This window comes from Filicampus tigris, chromosome 8 (assembly GCF_054856515.1).
Source record: "Filicampus tigris isolate MCC_2025a chromosome 8, RoL_Ftig_1.0, whole genome shotgun sequence".
NCBI classification, from domain to species: domain Eukaryota; kingdom Metazoa; phylum Chordata; class Actinopteri; order Syngnathiformes; family Syngnathidae; genus Filicampus; species Filicampus tigris.
Genome location: NC_141224.1, coordinates 18107709 through 18131129, shown reverse-complemented (window position 1 = coordinate 18131129; position 23421 = coordinate 18107709). Strand labels below are relative to the sequence as shown.

Sequence of the window (23421 nt, the reverse complement as noted above, 5' to 3'; positions counted from 1 at the left end):
AATTCCAAAGCACATGTGCGTTATCCACCTTGCCTACATTCTTTTTTAAAAGGTTCATTGGATTGGACTCAACTCATCAAATAAACCACCCTTGATGTCACTTTTGATTTGTATCCTTCTTCCACATCCTCATAACTCTCATTATCACATTCCTCTGAATAAGTAGACTTGCTCTTTTTACGCTGATGTCCATCTTTACCTCCTTACACTGCATCCCATCTGTCATCTCTACCGCCATTTTCTTCTAGCTCATTTCCTGTTATTCTACTTCTCAATACTATCTCCAGACCAATCAGTATATATACATATATCCATCCATCCATTATCGATACCGCTTATCCTCACAAGGGTTGCGGGGCGTGCTGGAGCCTAACCCAGCTGTCTTCGGGCAGTAGGCGGGGGACACCCTGAATTGGTTGCCAGCCAATCGCAGGGCACACAGAGACAAACATCCGCACTCACAATCACACCTAGGGGCAATTTAGAGAGTCCAATCAACTTACCATGCATGTTTTTGGAATGTGGGAGGAAACCGGAGTACCTGGAAAAAACCCACGCAGGCACGGGGAGAACATGCAAAATCCACACAGGGAGGCCGGAGCCGGGATCGAACCTCTGAACTGTGAGGCGGACGTTATAACCAGTCGACCACCGTGTATATATATATATATATATATATATATATATATATATATATATATATATATATATATATATATATATATATATATATATATATATACATATAGTATATACACAAAAATAAATAAATAAATACTTTGTACCACCGCTTTTTCAGATTGCATGGTTTGCGTTTCTGTCATTGTCATGTGTGTAATTTCTTTGTCACAAATAAGAGAGTGACTGCTGTTGAGAAAGTTCAAATGTGACAAAAATTCACATACCATGATGCTACTATACGTGCGCACAAGAAACTAAACCGGTATTGCATAGCGATTCTGGCGATTAGAGCATGTGGGTCTGTGCGTGGGTGTGTCCTAAAGTTGCTTTATTAACAGGAGACAAGCTGTCTCTAGTGACTAGTCAGGGACCGGTCCAGAAAAAAGGTGGACAAGTCTGGAGGATTCCCTCTTTAGTCTTCTGCACAACAAACATGATGACCAAGAAAAAAATCAGTAAGTACATCATCATTGACTAAATCTGCAGGCTACTGCATCTTAAATTTAACTTTGATAACATATGATGTTTTTTTGTTGGGGTTAACAAATAAGATGTGTAAGTTTGGCTGTATGTTGATTCTGCTTCAAGCTTGTCACTTTTTTAAAAGCCCAAGTTAAGTTATAATAGAAAACTTTCGAAAACTTGACATCAAGTCCACCATTATTAACTAAGTGTGGCAGAGGATGTGACACAAAGCAACGTGGGTTGTTTACCGGTTAAACCTGATCAACCAGTCTTGTTAGACTGCAGGGTATGACTGTCTCAGCTTCTTTCTCTGGTGTTAGAATGATTAAAGGAAAATAATGATTAAACTGGATTTGCATTGGACAAAGCTTATACACGTGAAAGATAGTATAAGTAGAGCATCTTGATCAGGTACCGGGTATTTTGTTTTTACCTGGACTCTATTTACAGTGCTCACTCACACTAAATGTAATGTGTATGTTTCACATTTTATATTACTTGGTTGTTAAAAAAAAAAAAAAACACCAACGTTGTTTTTGTCTTGTTAGAGGAAGCAGCTATAGGTTTTGCCCTAGGAGCAGTGGGAGGCTCCATCATGGGAGCCATAGAAGACCCAGTTGACAGCACCCTCGCCGCAATGACCTCAACGAGTCAACTGAGACCACTGATCGAAGACATCAGGACAGTGGGTGCTCTCGGACTTGGGACTCTCATGGGAGCCTCTGCACTGACCATCGCCATGACCTCAGTGGTAGCTGGTGTTGTCATGGCGGCAGTGGTAGCTTCAGTGTTCGTCACCACAGGGAGTTGTGGGACAACCCCGACAAACTATGCAAACTTGTGGGCAAATGCAGGACTTGCTGGGGCCATTGGGACCACACTCAGTGGCGCCACCCTAGGTTTTCTTACTGAAATGATTGTGAATAATTTTGGCATGATTGGGCTTCTTTGTGCACTGTCCATTTTCAGCATCCTCAAACCTCCTCTGCGCTTTGTATTTAACGTCCTCTGGAAGCAGGGAGAGGCCTGTTGCACTCAAGGGTCTATGGTTTGGGACACAGAAAGGAAACAGTTAGAGATTTCAGATTTAGAGCAGAGAGAAAGGGTGACTGTACAAATAGAAGAGAGGATGCTGACAATAAATAATGGAACGAACACCACTGACGCAAAGGACATGACGACATGGGCCACTGAGCGGGAGATACGTGAAGGACTAGAGAGGAAGAAGATGGAGGCTGAAGAGGCACAGGTCAAACAACGGACACTCCAAGACTGGATCAAAACTGTAATGATCAAATATGTGGACTTTTTGGCTTTTTCTGGAATTCCAATGACTGTGGTTGCAGTTGTAACATCACTATTTGGCCTATTCGGGTATGGAGGCCACCATTATGTCTTCATTGTACTTGTAGCTTTAGTAGCAATCATTGGCTATTTGATTCTGAAGTCATCTGAGTTTAAGTTCTGGATGTTGGTAGGATGCATGGGAATGCTCGCAACATTCGTCATTGCCATGCTCACCGTACAAGCTGGAGATGAGATCAGGAATCAGAAAAGGCAACCGCAGGATGTAAATGGTAAAAGCATCAGCGATCACATGAGTGACCGTTCCTCTCGAGAAGCTTTGAAAACAGCAATTATTGCAGCAAAACTTTGCCAGCTGAGTTTGGGAGCCACAGTTGGGGGGCCCCTAGTAAGGCATGCAGCTGGAGGGGGAAAAGTCATCGTAGGGGCTGCGATAATTTCCGTCGTTTTACTAGCTGGGGTGGAGATTTTATCCCCCGCACTGGGAAAGGGAGGGAAAGCCGGGGCCCTGCTGGGCGTGGTGGGTACTTCTGGGGTGTCTGTGGGTGCAGTGGCAGCCATGGCAGGACAGTGCTCTTCATGGCCACGTACTTCGGGAGCTGTAGCAGGTCTGATTATTGGTGTATTAGTCATGGGTAATTTGCATTTTGTCATGATTGCTGTACAACTTTTTGTTGCCTACATCTTTGCTATGACTAATGCTTTCTGAAGCATGAGATGTACACTAAATTGCCTACTGTAAAAAATAATACAGTTTGGATATGCAAGTTTGCATTTCCCAATGGTATAATCCATTTTAAGATAGTGTGCTACAAAGAATACACTTTGTGCCAAGAATAGACTTGACCAAGTTACTCAATTCACATTCCCAATGTCGCTTGGGGACAGATGTAATACTAAATAGCAACATTGAATAGAGAAGCTGAAATATCCTATTTTCAAAGAAAATCTTCGTAAATACCTCCAACCTAATACATGCCTTCCAACACCAAATTAATTATTGTTGATGATAAGAAACTCCTTGGTAAACTATATATAGCATTGCAGCACATTTATACCATTGAAGAATGACCTACATGAATTTTATCAAGTGAAGCAGTTTTGCTTGCTTAAAGCAACACCAGCATCGGACGATGCTACCTTGCAAGGAATTGAATGAAAACTATGATGTGTTAAAAAAAAAACTTTAAAAAAATCGACAGTATGTGACAAAAACTAAATGTATAAAATGCAACTTTTTTTTTTCATTTTAAAAGAAATAATCAAAGTGTTATACCCCTTTCTGGGTCTTGTTTTGATGATTGAACATGTCTTTAGTTATTCTTGTACAATTTAATGCAGTCCAAGCAGCGATTTTATTACAATTAGTTGAATTATATCATCAGTTCAATAAAGCAGGTAGCTACCTCCTTGATTTCACTGCCAGACATTTTCAGACACTCTTTTACCCTAACGTTTGAAAAAATTTTAAAAAATATTAATAAGTTCCTGGGATTGAATAGCTGGACTGTGAAAAGACAAGTACATTTGTCAATGGCAGTGAATGAGTTAAAGTCTCTGTGCAGTGAAAATAAATGTCTTGTAAATTTCGACACAATTCAGCCTGTGGTTCACGTCACACGACATCACACCCGTGCCCTCAGGCGGGCCATAGGAGGCTGTGCCAGCCCGCCAAGAAGCTTGTGCACCCCCACCTGAGGCCCAGATCTCTAAAAATAAATAAACCTTTTAAAACATTTTATCATTGTAGCTGTGTGTTGTGAATTATTAATGTTGAGTTTTTCATCACTGAGACATTAAAAATATCAAGAAACAATAGAGTGTTTTGCTTTTTTTGCAGGCCAGTTTTATCTGCAACAGCCTATCACAGCCTAACTGAAAATAATGTTATGTGTGCAGGCCACTACGAATACATAAATGGTGTGCAACAGTCTTTATATTCCTGCTTCAGATACGGCCTTGAACCGAGTGGGCTGAAAATAAGATTTGTAAAATTAAGTTATATGACATAATTCAATCAAAAGCAATGGTTCAGTATCAATGGGTTTTGGCTTGATGATACATTTCCAAGGACAGGGCTCCAGACTCTCCTAAATGGTGGCATTTTGCTCCTAAAATTTAGTAAAATTTTCATCTTCTCATGCTTGGGTGACTAGTAAATTGCAATGCATATTTTAGGGGGGGGGGATTACTTTTTTCTTGATTATTTGCTGTTGCTGAAAAACTTATGCTCCACACTTCAGCCCATTCATCGGTAATATAGTGAAGATTAACTGAGTAAATATTTACTTTGCAAGTCATCTTACAGTGCGCCTCCTAAATATTCTACTTGCGCCCCTAAATTTTCAGGTTAGGGGCCACTGTGCTGCTAATAAAAAAAAGTTGGTGCAATTTGGACGCCATTAAAGACTACTGACTGTGAGCGGTAGTGCTGTGAATATAGCAGCATTAAAAATATAGAGCAAATTACATAAGTATAATAGGATAATAAAAATAATAACTGACCCCATCCCAGGCTTTACAACAGATACTGTTCACTGTTTCACTGTATGACAACTGCGGATCATTATTTTAGTTTTCTAAACTCGTAATAGATAAACCCTGGAAACTTGTCAGAATATGTCTTTGTACCATGATTCACCACTGAAGGGCAGTGTACACTGAAAAGTGCTAGTGCATAGCTCATCTCTCTCTAAGACAGTCATTTACTTGATGAGACTGTTAGCCTCCACGTTCAATTTTGGAGGGATGCAAGATCACAGATAAAGCCATTTGGATTGTGACGGGTAAGCTACTTTAAGCTTGTTTTGTTTACCCTTCTAAATCAAGTTGATTTAAAAATCTGTATATCAGCCCTTCATGCACAAATTATGATAACCTACATAAGAATCTTTATTCATTATTATTATTATTATTATTATTTTTTTTTACGATTCATATAGGAAAAATAAACTTTTTAACATTTCCACTGTAGTGACCACTGAAAGCAAAAATTCTAGTTACTCTCTGCTCTCTGTATTTATTGCACACCATGCAGAGAACCAGATCACACAAGAGGCAGGCAAACAGTGCTGAGCTTCTTGAGATGGAGTGAGTGGGGTTCGGTGAATTGCCCAAGTGCACCTTGGTTGCAAGCAGACAGCATCTCTCCAACAGCTACTTAGCATTTTAGTATTTAGTCAGTTGTGAGATTCAAACTGTTACTTTCTGTTTCCAAAGCCTGTAAATAGCATATAGGTCCTAAAACCTACAGTATTAAATGATAGAGTGAATGTTTCATCATGCAATTACTATCCTGGCTAAGTGTTAAGCTACTTTGCCTGTTTTGCTAACTTGCCACAATGTGAGCTATTTGCTATCCGGTAAGAGTTTAATCGCTAACAGTTTAATCATAATCGAAAGAGGTGTTTGCAACTTGACTTAATATATTACTGTAATTTCTGGAGAATAACACATATTATATGCCCTTTCCCCAAGTTTGCCCTTCAAATATACGTTTTTTTCATTGTACTCATGTATTATACGGTTCCCTGATTTGCTTTTATCCACGCTCAAAAACAAAGTATTATTCACATAGTAATTTGCTGGATTGGGGTTTCTTTTGTTCATATTTTTTGTGGGAAAATACATTATTTTACCTTGTCTGAAGCCACAAATCTGACTTCACAAAAAGTGAAGAAAGGAAAAAGTCTTTAGGTTATAGTCCATATGCGCCGATTGCCTCCGAAGATGACTGAGTGTTGTAATAATGGCTATGTGGGGGGAAATGGCTTGCTTTGGAAAATACCTATATTTCTTGGCATCTGGGAGCCAACTTTTATCCCAAATACGACGTCAGGTAGACATGTTTGATTCTATTTATGGCAGTTTACTTGTTCCTTACGCCGACCCATTTGGGACAAATCTAATTGTAGTGTTTTCATCATTTTTATTGTGGAGCCTGAGAAAAGGGAGTCGTAGGCTAGGAGGAATATTATAACTTTCGTGAACCCACTTCTTGAAACTACACAAGCCTGGGTCTGCGGGAATTCTGGACAGCTGTTTTTTTGCCCTTCCTTCATGGGCCCCTGACGCCGTCTGTGCCCCGGTGCATTGTACCGATTGCACAGTCAATATTTACGCCCCTGGTGCTAAGTGTGCTCAGTTTATCAGCAAAGTGCTGATTTGGGAACAGTGTGGCGCTGACTTGGCTCAAAATTTCTTGGCAACAGGGAAAGTGTGATGAAGTGATGCATTTGTGTCTCCCATAAGCGCAGCCTGACTTGAAATGCCTTGACTGCATCTGATCTTACATATCATTAATCGTGCAGTCCCGTCCCTGGAACTGCAAGTTTAAGACACTGAAATGTGTAGTTACTATATGTCAGCCAGAAACGGCAACCTACATTTTCACTTTTCATTTTGCAGAACTGTGGATTCTTTTCATTTCCTGCCATTGAACAGGCAGATTTCTCAAGTTGCAAAATGCTGTTGAGGAATTAAGTTCTCCACCACACTTCTGTATAAAAAGGCACATTGACAAACTTAGAATCTGAGGTGATTTAACTGATTAGTCACAGTGCATGTTATTATTATTCTAATAAAATTGATAATATGTTAATAATATTCAAATACGTATTGGCTTTTGGGAGCGGTGGATCAACAAGGAGTACCACCTGGTCCAGTTCAAGTGTTTTTTCAGATAACGCAATGGCTTGGTATATAAGTTACCTTTAGCTTTTACCTGCTTATCCAATAACACATAACACTTCTACACGGTGATCTGATCTTTATGAACACATTTGGCCTGCCTTTCACATACCGCAAAAATTAAGAGAACTTAAAGCGTTTTAGATATTTCAAAATATTTGAGGCCATGAATTGGAATGCTTCTCTCAGCTCCTGTGCCCCATCAACAAATTTGGTGGCATTGTTGAGTACGAATTGAGATGGCCCACCGCACTGTGCAATGAAGCACCACAGTCTCATTGAGTAGGCCTTTGAATCCATGCTTCAAAGAGGTCAAGGTGCACACACCATGTGATCTTGCATTTAAACAATATGATCCTTCTCTATTACAAGGGCTGTGCAGAGAAGTTTGAAGGGTGTTCGTGTGCTCAAAGTTTAAAGGGAATGCATGGAACAAGAGTTTAAAACACCTTATGGCGTTATATACTTTGTACACGGCTGAAATGACATGTCTTTAATCGCTTAACTCATATTCCACAAATAATTACTAATCAGAATAATGTAATAACATTTTATTGTAAAGAAAAATGGTGGACTTGACTTCCCTTTTAAATCAATGGGAGGTGCTTTTCTGACATAAGCACAAGGGAGACTATTACACTTATTAAATGAAAAAATAAAATAAAATGTAAAAGCCACATGAGAATAAAATGAATAATGATGGAGTGAAAACATATTCAAATTTAAGAAAATTGAAGAAATAAATGTTAGTTAAAAGCTACAGTAGACTCTTCCATAGACAGGGGTCATAAAACTGAAAACGTGCCTTCAAGTCCTTACTTTTGGGTTTACTATACATCCAGAGCTGGAGGACCTCAGGGCTAGCTCTCTGGTCTTTGTCAGGACATGTGCTGCTCGGTTCTGTAGTAATTGCAAGCTTGAAATACTTTTTGGGGTAAGACCAGAATGCAGCTACTTGCAATATTTTATAAGACTGGTGATTAAAGCATATGTATCAGTGGGGATGGTTTTTGAAAATCATCCAAAGCCGTTCAGTCCGAATAGGCACATGCACCTCGTTTTTTTATTGGGAGCAGCAGAGCGCTCTCTGGCTGCACTTACTAGGAAGCGAGAGCACCAGCAGCGTGGCAAGCAGGATAAGCAGGGTAGGAGGGGCGCAGTTGAAATAACGATGACGGAGTGAAGCACTGACGATGACAGATTTGGTCAGCTTGAAATAATGACGGTCTGACGATGACGACGTGGTCCGGCCGCTGGTCAATAACGAATGACGGACCGGCAAAATTTACTGACACGGCCATCTGTGGAAATTGGACTATTATAGTTATTTTGGCTGTTGTTGTGCGCATTTTTCTCTCTTCCCTCCCTCAGTTGCTCAACCCTTCTATCTTTAACCCTTCTGTAACAAATACTTTTTAAAATGCTTGGTTGTCCATAATTATGAAAGTCATACTGGATTTTGTACCTTTTCACACTTTTAAAGCGAGCTATGTTATGTACAGTATATTTGATTGCTCAAGCGGTCTAGCTATGGATGATGCATAGCTTCGTTGCTCAGACTTTCTCTCTGGTCTTTCTATTTCCTAAGCTGCTATGTCAGAGGGGAAGTGTTCCATATCCACCCCCGTCTTTCCCACGCAGCCCCCTTTTGGTCCGCCTGAGGTCAGTGTGGGTCAACACCCTTCTGCCTGCAGCCATCATTCACAGATGAATCCACAAAGGAAAAGACCCAAAATGCTGAGTCATACATGTGTCTTTTAGATGTATATGATCACACATGCCAAAACATTTACAACAGAGGCTAAGAGCAACCACGGCCCTTTGAAGTGTGCAACACAGTGGGGGACATCAATTGTGCATTTGCGGAGTAACAACCAGAAGGTAGCACATTGTGTTATTTATCATCCCCAAAGAAGCCTACACTGTGTTGGAAGGTAAAGTGTCTGTCAAAGGTATGACCTTTAAGAAACTTTACAAACATTTTGGGAAACTACTATCAGTGACCCATTAACCGTCATTTGAAATCTAGTTTAAAAACACAAAAATTATGACATTATAGGTTTATTAAATAGCTAATTAAGAAAAGCTTACATTTTTGTAACATACCATGGACTTCTAGCCATCCACAGCACAAAACGTAAGGTGATCGAGCATTTCGATTTTTAGCCCTAAATCTATGGAACCATCTTCCACAATCTATAAAATCTGAATAAGTACTGTTTCAATTCAAACAACACCTGAAAACCCATTGAATTGGTCCAAGTATTCTGTAGACTGATATTCCGGTACCTCCCTTTTGTTTCCATGCCCGGTTTTTATTTTTCATGTTTTATATATTATAGTTGATTTCTCTTGGTGTCATGTTCGCCAACTTGTCTACTTGATTTACACGTTCGTCTATGCTAACCTATCCCTCTCAATTTTGCTTGTTTTTGTAAAGCAGTTTGTAACAGTGTTTTAAAAAGTGGGGTATAAATAAAATCCTATCATTTTGATAAAATACATAAATAATGATCTAAAGTCATTTTTATTGCATTGAATCTTTAAAGTGAAAGTGTAAACTGAAAATAGATATGTCTTGTAAATTTGACACACCACAGAGAAGAGTGTTATTAACAACTTTGCCAAATCTGAATGATGAAAGAAAATCTCACCAAGTACCGGTATATAAAATGAGGCTTTAACATCATGAAAAAATTAAGCCTTTCTTCCTGCCGCCGAATACTGTGGGCATGTCTGCAGAATGCGCTGAAACCACGCCACACTCAACTGTCAATAACTTTCCACACATTTTTCTTATGCCTACACATCCCTGCATGTAGCGAAATTATATCCACTTACATCCTGCGGTGATTGGAATATATCCCACCGGGTCATCGCTTCCAACAGTACGGTATCAAAAAATACACATGAACCTTCACACACAAAAAAGAGACGTTTCCATGTTTGTAAACCATACACACACACGCACACACACACACACCCTTATACCCCCCCCCACACACACGTACACCCCCACTCACACACCCACACACGCATGGATAGATAGATAGATAGATAGATAGATAGATAGATACGGCGACACGGTGGACCCCGCATACTCAAGGATTCAGCTATTCGCAGATTTTTTATTTTTTTTGCTACTTTTATATATATATTTATATATATATATATATATTTTTTATTTTATAATAAAAATAAAATAGCGAAAAGCGAATAGTTTGCACATTTTCCTCAATTTCCATTTTTTGATTTTTGGAAAAAAAGTATCCTTCAAAGCAGCTTTTCTCTTTGGTACTTTGGAACTGCCCAATAAACATTTTGCCCTTACTTATACACATTTTGAGGACCAGACGATATCTGATCCAAAACTTCCCTGCAGGAGGTTAGTCGATGTTTTAGTTGTTAAAATGTAAGTCATTTGATTTAGTGCCACTAATATGGCATCCCTCTCCTCCCCTGACCCTTGCAACCCTGCTCTCTCATACGACAGTGCAGGAGCGGTGAGTCTTTGGTTCCCATTCGGCATGAGAGAGCGAACCATCAAGCATGAAAGGCTAGTTTTCCAAGAACCTCCTGCTGTGGACATGACATGATGTAATGCCTGGTGTTGTCCTACATCCGACCTTAAACTTGCCACCGCAAGAGCAGTGAAAGTGGAGCAGCCACTGGAGATGTAAGGATGATGAGTCTCTGCTGACAAACTGCACATTTATTTTATTATCGTATAGAAAAAATCTCTAGGGAGGAACATTTGATGAAATGTCTCGTTTTCATTTTCTGCCTCAAATATTGTTGGTTTAGTTATATCATTCCATATTCAATCAACTCTTATCCAAGGGAGGATGTGGGACCTCAACCTAGAAACCCACTGACATCAGCTAACACTCAGGACTTGACAGTCAGCACGTACAACCAAACCAATTAACAGTTTCAAATAGCCTATTATATAAGTAATTAGGTTGCACAACCAGCAGTTGCATGCGTAACTGAACATGCAGCAATCCCAGGTTAGGGCCTGTAATATGCCCTCTTCCAGGTGCAAAATCTGAGTCTGGCCTAGGGTGAGACCCTTTTTTTTTTTTTTTTTTTAAGAATACTCTGTAGTGTGGCACGGTGGATGGATGGTTAAGCACATCTGTCTCACAGTACAGAGGTCGAGGGTTCGATTCCTTTGTCTAGTTTGCATGTTGCCTGCGTGTGTTTTCTCCAGCATTCCTCCCACATTCCAAAAACATGCATGGTAGGTTAATTGTACTCTCTATATTGTCTCCAAGTGTGATTGTGAGTGTGAATGGTTGTCTGTCTATATGTGTCCTGCAATTGGTTTGCAACCAGTTTAGGGTGTACCCCACCTACTGCCCGAAGTCAGCTGGGATAGGCTCCAGCACGCCCACGACCCTCATGAGGATAAGCGGTTCGTATAATGGATGGATGGACGAATACTCCGTATATGCAATACTGTCATAGAGTAACAACTTAATCTTTGACATGAACGTCTTGTGTTTACCGGCACTAAATAACCAAGAGGGATGAAATTGTTGCTTTAATTTTATATTTTGCCATGATACATAACATTTTATGATGTCACACAAGAAATTGCCTGCTATTTTGCTGTTCAAAGTTGGATACGCTAAGCTTTAACACAGTTCCAGACAGACTTCTGTGAAGAGTGTACTCGATCACCCAAGCATTTACTTCTGGTGTTTTACATTTTCATGTCACTTTTAGCTTAGCGATAGCGTGGCTTCGTCGTCTTCTATTTACCTCACTGTGAGGCGGACATGCTAACCAGTCGACACCTTGATAGTCGTCATTTAAAATAAAAACAAGATTGTGTTGATTTCGTAATTTATGATATTTGTCCTGGCCCAGTCAAGCCAGCATCTGTTATATGTAGGTGCCTGACACAGCACCACAGCGACCATTTGGTTCTACCTTCTACTTCCCCCACGTAGCTGACATAAACGTGTTGCATCATGTCAACACACGTGTGTCCGGCCCGGTGAAGCTTTCTGGCACTGCATCCGTGGATCAGACAATCTTAAAGGAACGCTTTATTAATTTTACACGTGTGGCTCGATTGTTTGTATTTTACTAGTTTATTTCTGAAAAACGCATCACATCTAAAAAATACACCTCTATATTGATATATTTCACTTTTATGGCAACATTTCCAATACATGGGTATGTCTCTGTCGGGTCCAACAAGATGGAACGTGCAATTTACTACTGGACAATAGACACACATTGGACAACTAGGAGGACAAGGAGGAAAAACAATGCCATAATGCATAGCAAAAATTTACAAGGGGTCAACCAGGAACAGCAAACTTATTTGCACACTCACATATTCTTACCTAATTTTTACAAAAAGTGTACTTTCACAGTTTTGTTGAGTCCCCGGTATGCACAAGGACAGGCAGGCATGCTTTGCAGTGTGAATGTGTGCAGTGAACATTTTCGGGACAAGCAGTGATTTACAGTTTGAGAGGGGACATGCCACACAGTTGACATTAAAAACCAATGCCATGCCGAGTACTTTTTAATGAGCAAGAGGTGGGAGATGAGCTTAATTGACCGAGGGAGGATCTGTGCATCTTGTCAAACCTTTGCCGTCCTTGGTGCAGTTATGTCCATAATGCGAGCGGAGTCCGCACTCGTAAATTAAGCTGTTGAGACACTGGACCAAAGCAGCAATCTGTTCATCACGCGCACAAGGTTGGAGGACATTATATCCAGCATAGTCTGTGTGTGTGTAGTGCACGAGGGACCAATCATAGCCCAGCTACGGAAAACAGGTGAGCCATGATTGGTCTTTACCTGAGCCCTGAGGGTCTGTGATGTAATTTTCAGTCGACAGAAGTGACAAAATCGCCGCCCCCTGAGATGGCAAAAAAGGGGTGGATTTTGCTGCTTAACTCCTATTTCATATTAATCATATTGCCTTGTTTCAACTAGTGGACCTGCATAAAACATATTCTTGAAAAAAATATGTTTGAGTTGAGTTGAGTTGAGGTATCTATAGTGGAGTAGAGCTTTTTGAGGCAACTTTGCTTTGTACTTCTACTCCTACTCCTGTGAGTGAGGTATTCTTTGACAGATTAATATTATATATATATATATATATATATATATATATATATATATATATATATATATATATATATATATATATATATATATATATATATATATATATATATATTAGGGATGCTCCGATTGATCGGGCACCGGTGATGATCAACCGATTTTCGTGAAAAATGTGCACATTCGATCAAAGCCTTTTATTGCCGATCAAAGAATCCGATCACCCGCAGCTCATGCGGTGTGCTGTGTCTAGTTTGCGCCTTGTAATATGCGCCATGAAAACATACCTCGCGGGGGGAGCATGGCCACAAGTTTCAACACAACCAACTTAATCCGACATTTGAAGAACAAGCAATTGGAAGACTATGGTGAGTTTACGAGGCTCACTGCATTGAAGCAGCAGCAACAATGAAACGGCAGCTAACGCAGCCCATGCTGACCAATTCAAAACCATACCAGCGCAAAAGGCAACACAAATAACCAGGAAAATAATGAAATTTATTGGACTTGATGACCAAACATTCTCGGTGGTGGAAGACACCGGATTCCGCCGCCTGCTCGTCCACTTCGAGCTGCGCTAGCTACGTGCTACTGGGACGCAAATACTTCACAGACATAGCTCCACCAGAGAGTGTATTGTCGCATCGAAAGTTTCCTAAAAGAAGGGGCCTATTATCCTGTTTAAGTTTTAAATGGAGCTTGGATGTCACTCCTGTGTCGATGTTGAGTCAGGGGAGCTTTTCGCTCGCGTACTATGATAATGTTCGAACGAGGCATATGTATTCCAAAATGTGTTATGCATGATGCGTTACTTTTTTCTCATTGACAAATGCACAAGATAGTTTGTCTATGCACAAGACAAGAAACTAAGTTCCTGAGTCGTTTCAATTTAGGAGCTCATTGAATAGTTTATTCGAGTGAAACCTGCATGTGACTATTTTTTCTACGTTGATTATATTCTGAACCATGCAATGTTTAGGTGGCATGTTATTTATTTGACTTTTTTCATAATTAAGTATTTTGAGACTGCTGATTCTTTTGATCTGTTAAAAACTGTATTCCTAAAAGCTGGTTTTTCAATTATCTTTGTGACTGAGTTATTGCTGTATTGTGCCAGCAACGGTTTTGTATTTCTTCATGCTTTTGAAAATATATATAGATTTTTGTAAGGAAATAAAAGACATAATTTTACTCTGGGGGCGGCACGGTGGTTGACTGGTTAGCACGTCCGCCTCACAGTTCAGAGATTGTGGGTTCGATCCCTTCTCCGGCCTCCCTGTGTGGAGTTTGCATGTTCTCCCCGTGCCTGTGTGGGTTTTCTCCGGGTACTCCGGTTTCCTCCCACATTCCAAAAACATGCATGGTAAGTTGATTGGACTCTCTAAATTGCCCCTAGGTGTGATTGTGAGTGCGGATGTTTGTCTTTGTGTGCCCTGCGATTGGCTGGCAACTAATTCAGGGTGTCCCCCGCCTACTGCCCAAAGACAGCTGGGATAGGCTCCAGCACGCCCCGCGACCCTTGTGAGGATAAGCGGTATCGATAATGGATGGATGGATGGATTTTACTCTGCCGCAACAGATACTGTACGTGGTGCTATGCGTCGTGTTAATATTTGTTAAATTTGTTAAAAAAAAGGTAAATGAGACCAGGTCTTTTTTTATTTTTTACATTTTTATCTATCCAAGATATTTTATTGTTCTTCATTTCCATGCAAATGTTCCATGTCCTTGAGAATTGAAATATAATTGCAATTAAAAGGGATGTACTTCAATTATTTTTGCTCTAACATTATCAGTATATAAGTGGCATTAAAACAACAACAACAAACAAACAATACTATGGTTTACCGTAATAGTTTCTGGGTAAATATATATTGTAATGAATTGTATCAATATCAATGATATCTCCATGGTTTAACGTCACACATTTATGTTTGCCATCTAGTGTCAGGAGTTGCTGTTTCGGCACAATGAAGACAGGCCCAGGGGTACTCAGCCTCAGTCAACCAAAAGAGGAAAGAAGGAGCGAGGGTGTCTGCCCCGTGGAGACCCTGTCGAGAGTACACCACCCAAGCCCAGGGACCTGGGGTTATCCGCCAGCGCCACAGAGGCAAGCGGACCTGCACCTAAGAGAGGGCAACTACCCACTATGCCTTGTTCAGGCTCAAACACAAAATAGAGATCTGCTCTTAAGGAATCATTAGGTTTTTGGTCTCCAGTGGTCAGACTAACCAAGGGCATTATTTTACTTGTTTTACCACTGATCAAAAACTTCTGAGAGGTGTTTTATGATTCTTGCAGCGATCTGTGGTGTGACAGTTTAAACTGGCTAATAATTCAACACTAGGCTTGTTATGGAAAAACACAACTCTTATGTAACTTATGTTAGAACGCAGCAGGAGGGAGAAGGTGTTTCCTTGGTCCTTTTAAGAGACACTTCTCTTTCTCTAGCCAGCTGGCTTTCATCTACTGGCAATTCATGTTTCAAATAATCCACAGCAGCTGAATGGTCAGTTCAGTCCTGAAGATAATTAAAATATAAACCTCTTCAATATAGGTTGCTCTACTGCCAGGTTTTCTTCAGATGCTTTGGTTTTGTAGTTGCAGTGGGGGGAGTCATTTGATGGTCAGGTTTGTTGATCCGCGGCCAGGAAAGATGTTGCAAAGACTATGTATCTACCAAATGAATGCGCTCAACTGATGTTTTGTGACAAAATCCCTTATGGGATGATACTGATCATGTTAACTTAGGCCAAACAAGGCTTACAAATATGATCATCACCTCCAACACAACAGATTGTAACCATCTAATTGTGAGCCACAGCTAGTTCTCAAGAAACATGTACTAATCTGAGCTATGACCTTGGCAGATGGTAAAATCAATTGACTTACATAAGAATGCATGAGGATTGGGTGATTTCACACTTCCACACAAAGAAAACATGATAACATACACAGTTACTCTCGGTTCACACCATATACTTTACACCACATAGAAGTGTTTTTCTGAAAATCTCTTTCTTGAATTTTTGAAGATCCATATTAGTATTATGAAAAAAGTTCATTTGACCTTAGTTAACCAAAAGTGGATAGTAAACCTTGCGTGATAACCAGTGATAATGCCATGTCATGTCATGTCATCTTCCAAACCGCTTATCCTATACAGGGTCGCGGGGAGTTGCTGGAGCCTATCCCAGCCGTCAACGGGCGAAGGCAGACTACACCCCGAACTGGTCGCCAGCCAGTCGCAGGGCACACACAGACACCGTCACTGAGCGGGAATCGATCCCACGCTGCCCGCACACAACTCGGGCGTGTGTACCACTACACTATCAGCGGACATCCAGTGATAATGCGTTACTCTAAAATGGTGGCCATACTTGAATTACTCGTAATTTAAGGCCATACTATTTTAAAATTTGTGGTCTGATTAATGTAGCTACATTTACTGCATTGCTCTGCACCCTGGTTTTCCAAATTAATCAAATTGGCTCATCTTACAAAATGCTGGATTCATTACAGAGTTTTAAGCCTATGCAGTGAACCATCATCAAGAAAACGGCCATTGGAGTTTTTATACAAAGCTGGGCAAAACAAATTGGCAGTCTGTTTATTACCTTCCGCCTACACTGCACTTCCGCCATCCGTTTATCCGCCATTTTGTCCGGCCGGACCAAATAGTAATCGCCTATAGGCCGGTCTGACTGTCATTTTAAAGTGACTTCCATTAGCGTTTCCGACTACCAATTTCGATACACTAGAAAAAAAACCAAAAAAGCTTTTACTAACCAACAGGCACACAATAAACAATTCTACATTTTGGAGCATGAAATTTAATCTTAAAACATGAAGCATTATGGGATGAGGTCATCTACGCCCAATTGTCTGGGGGAGTGACATCATCCATCAATCAATCAATCACATTTTATTTATATAGCACTTTTCATACATAAAAATGCAACTCAAAGAAAGTGCTTTCCATGCGCCAAGTCACGCTTTCAACACGTGGATGTCTAAAGGAAGTAAGTACAGACGTTTGCATTTTTAAGACAGAAATATTATAATATTATTGAGGTTGGTTGTACACGCTGTAATAGATAAAGTGTTTTCTACTGGATCTTCCTGTGTGAAGTTTGCATGTTCTCCCCGTGCCTCTGTGGGTTTTCTCCGTGTACTCCGGTTTCCTCCCACATTCCAAAAACATGCATGATAAGTTTAATTGAACAATCGTCCCTAGGTGTTATTGTGAGTGTGAATGGTTGTTTGTATTTGTGTTCCCTTCGATTGGCTGGCAACCAGTTCACGGTGTACCCTGCCCACTGCCCACAGGTGGGACAGGCTCCTGCATGCCCGCAACCCTCGTGAGGATAAGCGGTTTGGAAAATGGCTGGATGGATGGATATGTCAGGTGAAGAAAGATTGCCTTCATTTTATTATATATGTAAGTGTATTATATATGTATGTGTTGCTCTGTGGCCCATTTAATGGACACATTTAAAAAAAGAAAAATCAAATTTCCCATTGCTTTAATTTCAACTCACCAAAAAAGACCACTGGGCAAAAAGTAGCAACTATAAAACAACCAAACTTTGGCTGATGATGTCTCAGGAGATCAATTATAAATTATTTTTTGGTTGAGACTTAACCACCATTTTCAGCTTTTCCATCTGTTGAGATGTCAAACATCCTCAGGTTGTAAAATGTTAAGATCTCAGATGATATCCTTACTTGCTATTGGAATTTTATTGGAATAGTGGCTTCAACAATTCCTGAGAGTTTGGGGTCAATATCTTTTCGCTAATGTACTGGTTGCTATGGACCTTTGAAAGATGCATGTAACAAAATTTTAAACATGCTTTTTTTCAAAACGAGAGATCCCAACCCTGTCAACAATAAAATTGCTGTAACTTTGTCAAAAAAACTCAACTGCTCAAACGTGTGACACCCTTTCTCAATCTTCTCAGTCTGACATTTCTTATACCCATGTATGACAGTTTCTGAAAATTTTATTCCACGATAAAAATTTAACATTTTTCTAGTGTTATTTTTTTTCTTAACACTGTGCAGACATTAGCAAACTACAAAGAATGCAACATAATATCAAGCACTTATGTACTATGTAATGAGAAAGAAAAGAGAGCCTGAAAAGGGCCTCAAAGAGGTCACATAAGGACATGAAAAAGGGGGTGTGACCCAAAATAACCAGATCATTTCAGTCCAGTCCAGGCTGCAGCACGAACATGTAACAGGGGTGTAGCCAAACCTCTGTGAATGAAAAGCATCAGCATGACTACATGAAAAGAACAAATGTTTAAGCACACGCCTTGGACTTGTTGGTCTTTCATTTCAGGTGAAGTTTGGTCATGGTAATGATTAACTTTTTCGTTCAGGGTGGGGTTGTGATATGCATATTTTGCTGGATAAGAATAAATACAGTAGCACTATGGGTTTCTAATAACGACAGAAACTGTTGCAGACACCAACATCTTTTTCCCAAGAGAGTGCCAACTAGTGCTAAAAAGTAAGTGATTTCAGGATCAGAGATCATGAAAAGAGTCTTCAGATGATGTTAAATAATAACTGTGATCAGGTTAAAACACGACCACTAGATCATGTACTGAGGTTTCACAACAGCTTGCTTAGTCATAATACTCTACACTATGACTGAGCAAGCTGATGTGTCGAGATAGATGGAGTAGAGTGCAGTGATAGTGTTTCAGCAAGGCAGAAATGCCTTGCTTGCCCTGACAGCTCACCGCTGCAAACTTTCAGACAGTAATTGTAATGCCCTGTTTACTTTCTATTTCATCATGCAAAATTAACAGATTTCTTTTTTGGGCTTTCTGAAATTAATAAATACAATTCAATTACAGCCTCACAGAGATGCAACAGGATGACCAAAAGCTTTATTTTTAAAGAGTTGAATAATTTCATTAAAACTTACATGAATACTTTCAAGAACAAAGTGCTTCATGGACATATTGCAGCGTATCTGAACGGTAGCTCACAGAAGTAGTTTGCTGATTCACACAGATGGTCACTCATCTTTTACAATTTTAAGTGGCCATAATGATTGGATACAGACAATACTGTCCATATTTTAAGAAAGAATCTGCAGTTATTTTGAGCCGATTGACTGAGCAACTAAAGTAAATTATAGACCATTTTCTTCCTATTTAATTTCTCCTACAAGCATATTCCACTCGCTCGAAGGCGGTTCGTTAGATTTTATGTGGAAATTAGAGGCAAAGAGGCAGAGTCTTTGCTGAACATTGTCAAGCCTAAAACTTGTTACAGCAAAGTTAAGTGACATGGGTGGCACTTGCCCATAGCAAGCATTTTTGGGCGGGATTGTGGTATCCCTCAGGGTGCCTCGTCATACAGAATTCTGTTCATGTCCTCTTACTGACAAGCCTATTATTATTGTGCCACTGGGCACACACAATTTCCTGCAACCAGTGCTTTCCTTGTTAAAGTGCCACCCACGCAAAATGGAGCTCCACCGATTTAGATTCAAATACATGGTTGCCTTTTTAGTCAAATCAGTTTGAGTTCTGTACTGCTACATGGAAATGTTCTTATTTTTATAAAAGCTTTAGAGTTTGTTAGCTTAGCACCCAGCGTATCCTTGCAGATCCAGAACAGCTAAGAAACCAGGGAGGCTTGGTCACTGCTAGGGCTGCCGCACACTGACCAAACCAGCCAACTCTCATGAACTCTCATGCGGTGCATGGGGTTCGACACCTGTTTCCATGAGTAGCGATCACTTGGCCACCGGTTTTGCGGCAATTCAGAATTTGACTCGCAGTTGCACAATGTGGCGATGTCATAAATTATAATCAAAACGCATGGAAGCCTCCTCCATGAACCATCACCTTAACGTGGTGGACAGGTTTGTGTCTCCCAATGACCCTAGGAGCTAGGTTGTCTGGGGCTTAATGCGCCTGGCAGGGTCACCCATAGCAAACAGCTCCTAGGTGAGGGACCAGACAAAGCAAGGCTCACAGACCACTTACGATGATGAAACACTTTGGTCCACAATTTCCCTTGCCCTGACACGGGTCCTGAAGGTGGTGCTTGCTGGTGAGCGCCTGGTGGCTGGACCTTCACCTATGAGGCTCACCCCGAAAAGGCAACATGAGTGCCCCTATGAGGACCCCCCCCCTCGGTGCTCACCACCTGTGGGAGGGGCCAAATGGGTTGAGCATGAGCAGGGCAACGGCAAAAGGCAGGGATACCCGGCTACAGAAACTAGCTTAGGACATGGAATGTCACCTCTGTGGCAGGGAAGCAGCCCGAGCTAGTTGCGAGGCAGACAAGTTCCCGCTGGATGTAGTCGGACTCACCTCCATACCTCCATACACCTTGGGCTCTGGTACCTGTCCTCTCGAAAGGGGTTGGACACTCTTCCATTCTGGAGTTGCCCAAGGTGGGAAGTGCCGAGCAGGTGTGGGCATACGTATTGCCCCCCGGCTTGGCACCTGTACATTGGGGCTCACCCTGGTGGATGAGAGGGTAGCCTCCCTCTGCCTTAGGATAGGGAGATGGATCCATGGTTTTGCCTATGCAACAAACAGCAGTTCAGAGTACCCACCCTTTTTGGAGTCCTTGGAGGGTATGCTGGAGAGTGCTTCTCCTGGGCACTACATCCTTCTGCCGGGGACTTCAATGCTCATGTGGGCAATGACAGTGAGACCTGTAAGGGCGTGATTGTGAGGAACGGGTCCCCCTACCTGAACCAGTGTTCTGTTACTGGAGTTCTGTGCTTGTCACAGATTGTCCATAAGGAACATCAAGTTCAAACATAAGGGTGTCCATATGTGCACCAGGACTCACTAGGCCACAGTTCAATGATCGACTTTGTGGTTTGTGTCATCGGATTTGCGGCTGCATGTTTTGGACACTTGGGTGAAGAGAGGGCCGGAGCTGCCAACTGATCACCACCTGGTGGTGTGTTGGCTCCGATGATGGGGAAAGATGCCGGTCCAACCCGGTAGACCCAAACGTATTATGACAGTTTGCTGGGAACGTCTGGCAGAATTCCCATGTCAGAAAGAGTTTCAACTCCCACCTCCGACAGAACTTTGCCCACGTCCAGGGGGAGGAAGGGGACATTGAGTCCGAGTGGACCATGTTTCATGCCTTCATTGTTGAGGCAGCCGCTCGGAGCTGTGGCCGTAAGGTGGTCGGTGCCTGTCGTGGCGGCAATCCCCGAACCTGCTGGTGGACGTAGGTGGTTAGGGATGTTGTCAAGCTGAAGAAAGAGTCCTATGAAGAAAGAGGCCTTTTTGGCCTGTGGACAATGACACTACTACTCCAGTGGACATAGCAAGCTACACACCCCTGTTCAAATACCAGGTTTTTGTGATATTACAAAAAAGGATAAAAGTCTAGCTACGCCATTGCTTCAACCGAATGTCAGACATTATGAGTTAACCACTGACAATCTACTGTAGGTAAAATTCTACTTGAGATTATATATGATATCAAGAGTAAGGTGGACACGTATTGTCCTGCAGATTACACTCCAGGTGTACTTACAGTTTCAGTGGTGACTTGCTCTGAAACCACTTTCATTTATAATTAAACTTAGTTAGTGCTGGCGGCACGGTGGTCGACTGGTTAGCACGTCCGCCTCACAGTTCAGAGGTCGTGGGTTCGATCCCGGCTCCGGCCTCCCTGTGTGGAGTTTGCATGTTCTCCCCGTGCCTGCGTGGGTTTCCTCCGGGTACTCCGGTTTCCTCCCACATTCCAAAAACATGCATGGTAAGTTGATTGGACTGTCTAAATTGCCCCTAGGTGTGATTGTGAGTGCGGATGTTTGTCTCTGTGTGCCCTGCGATTGGCTGGCAACCAATTCAGGGTGTCCCCCGCCTACTGCCCAAAGACAGCTGGGATAGGCTCCAGCACGCCCGCGACCCTTGTGAGGATAAGCGGTATGGATAATGAATGAATGAATGAATTAGTTAGTGCTGCTCAGGCTTTAAATGACTAAGAATATACCCCAAAACTAATTGAATCACGATGAGAAATACAAATGATTTGTGAACATCACGGGAGCTGAGACACTTGGAATGTTCTCGAAAAGTCACTCACACAAAAACTTTGCATTTATGTCTTTCAAGATAATTCTTACTAAAATATTGCTATTATCTGAATTTGCAATCTTAGTCAAACTCAGTAAGAAATACAATTAAAATATAAAATCTATAAATTGGAACACTGAAAGCCCTATCTGCAAAGTTCTTGTAAACCACAATGGTCTCATCCACTACTTCTAATGGTGAGCTGATTATTGTGATCCTTTTTGTTCTTTCAACATGCATTTGTTAATTTATGTCCACAAAGCGGTCCTTTCTGTTTCGCTGAATTTCATTTTAGCACAGCTTACTGTTCCATCTGTTACAATATCACGTTGTACTTTGGCAGTGCTCTTCTGTGGAACAAACAACATTAGCCTCTCCACATCAGCACGGGTTGGCATTAATCAAGCTGCTGTCATTGACAGCAAGTACAGCCTCTCTTTTTCTAGACTAATAAGAAGTTAATGATGCATGTTTCATTAGGGAGACAGTCAGTCCTTGAATTTACCTTTGGCCATGGTCAATAGATTAGATAGGTCTTTAACAGAAGACCTTTGTTAATTTATGCACAATGTTACTGAGGAATTGAACAAAGGTCTCTGTCTGTATTGTATTCATGCTCATAAATAATCTGTTTGCACCTTGTATATGGGAAAGTAGATGACATTTTCACCAGTGTTTTTCTCATGCTTAGTTTATAAACACTGAGCTGAACTGCATGAGGCCAGTGACGCATGTAGTTTATTGGATGTTTTTCTTATGTGACGTCCTGGATGGGTTGTCATTTCACTCTTGAGGTAATTTTGGTTGTCTGAACACTACCGGGAACGTACACCACTGTTCCCAGTTTTCACCATTTGTGGATAAGAGCTCTGACCGTGATTCACTGTGGTCCCTTTTGCCTTCACCAGACTAATTTCAATGACGTTTTTTTTCTCATTTTTTCCTCGGATATCTTTGGAAAATTGCATTATACTGTACATTTCTTTCTTAGTTCCTGTAGCCTACTTCACTTTTGTTTGACATGTAGCATAATAGTAATCAGTCCTTATGGATTTTTTCCCCCTCCTTAGCATATAAATAATTTCATTATATCATTATTTAGGGG

The 23421-nt window shown here is 41.1% G+C and overlaps 1 protein-coding gene across 1 annotated transcript; it reads left to right on the top strand.

Moving 5' to 3' along the window:
- The first annotated feature begins 1005 nt into the window (after positions 1–1005).
- On the top strand, positions 1006–4190 carry LOC147143947 (uncharacterized). The gene is made up of 2 exons (XM_086039235.1): positions 1006–1136; positions 1695–4190. Exons 1-2 carry the CDS (start codon positions 1115–1117, stop codon positions 3158–3160), a joined length of 1488 nt encoding a protein of 495 aa, XP_085895361.1. The 5' UTR covers positions 1006–1114; the 3' UTR covers positions 3161–4190.
- Positions 4191–23421: the final 19231 nt, after the last annotated feature.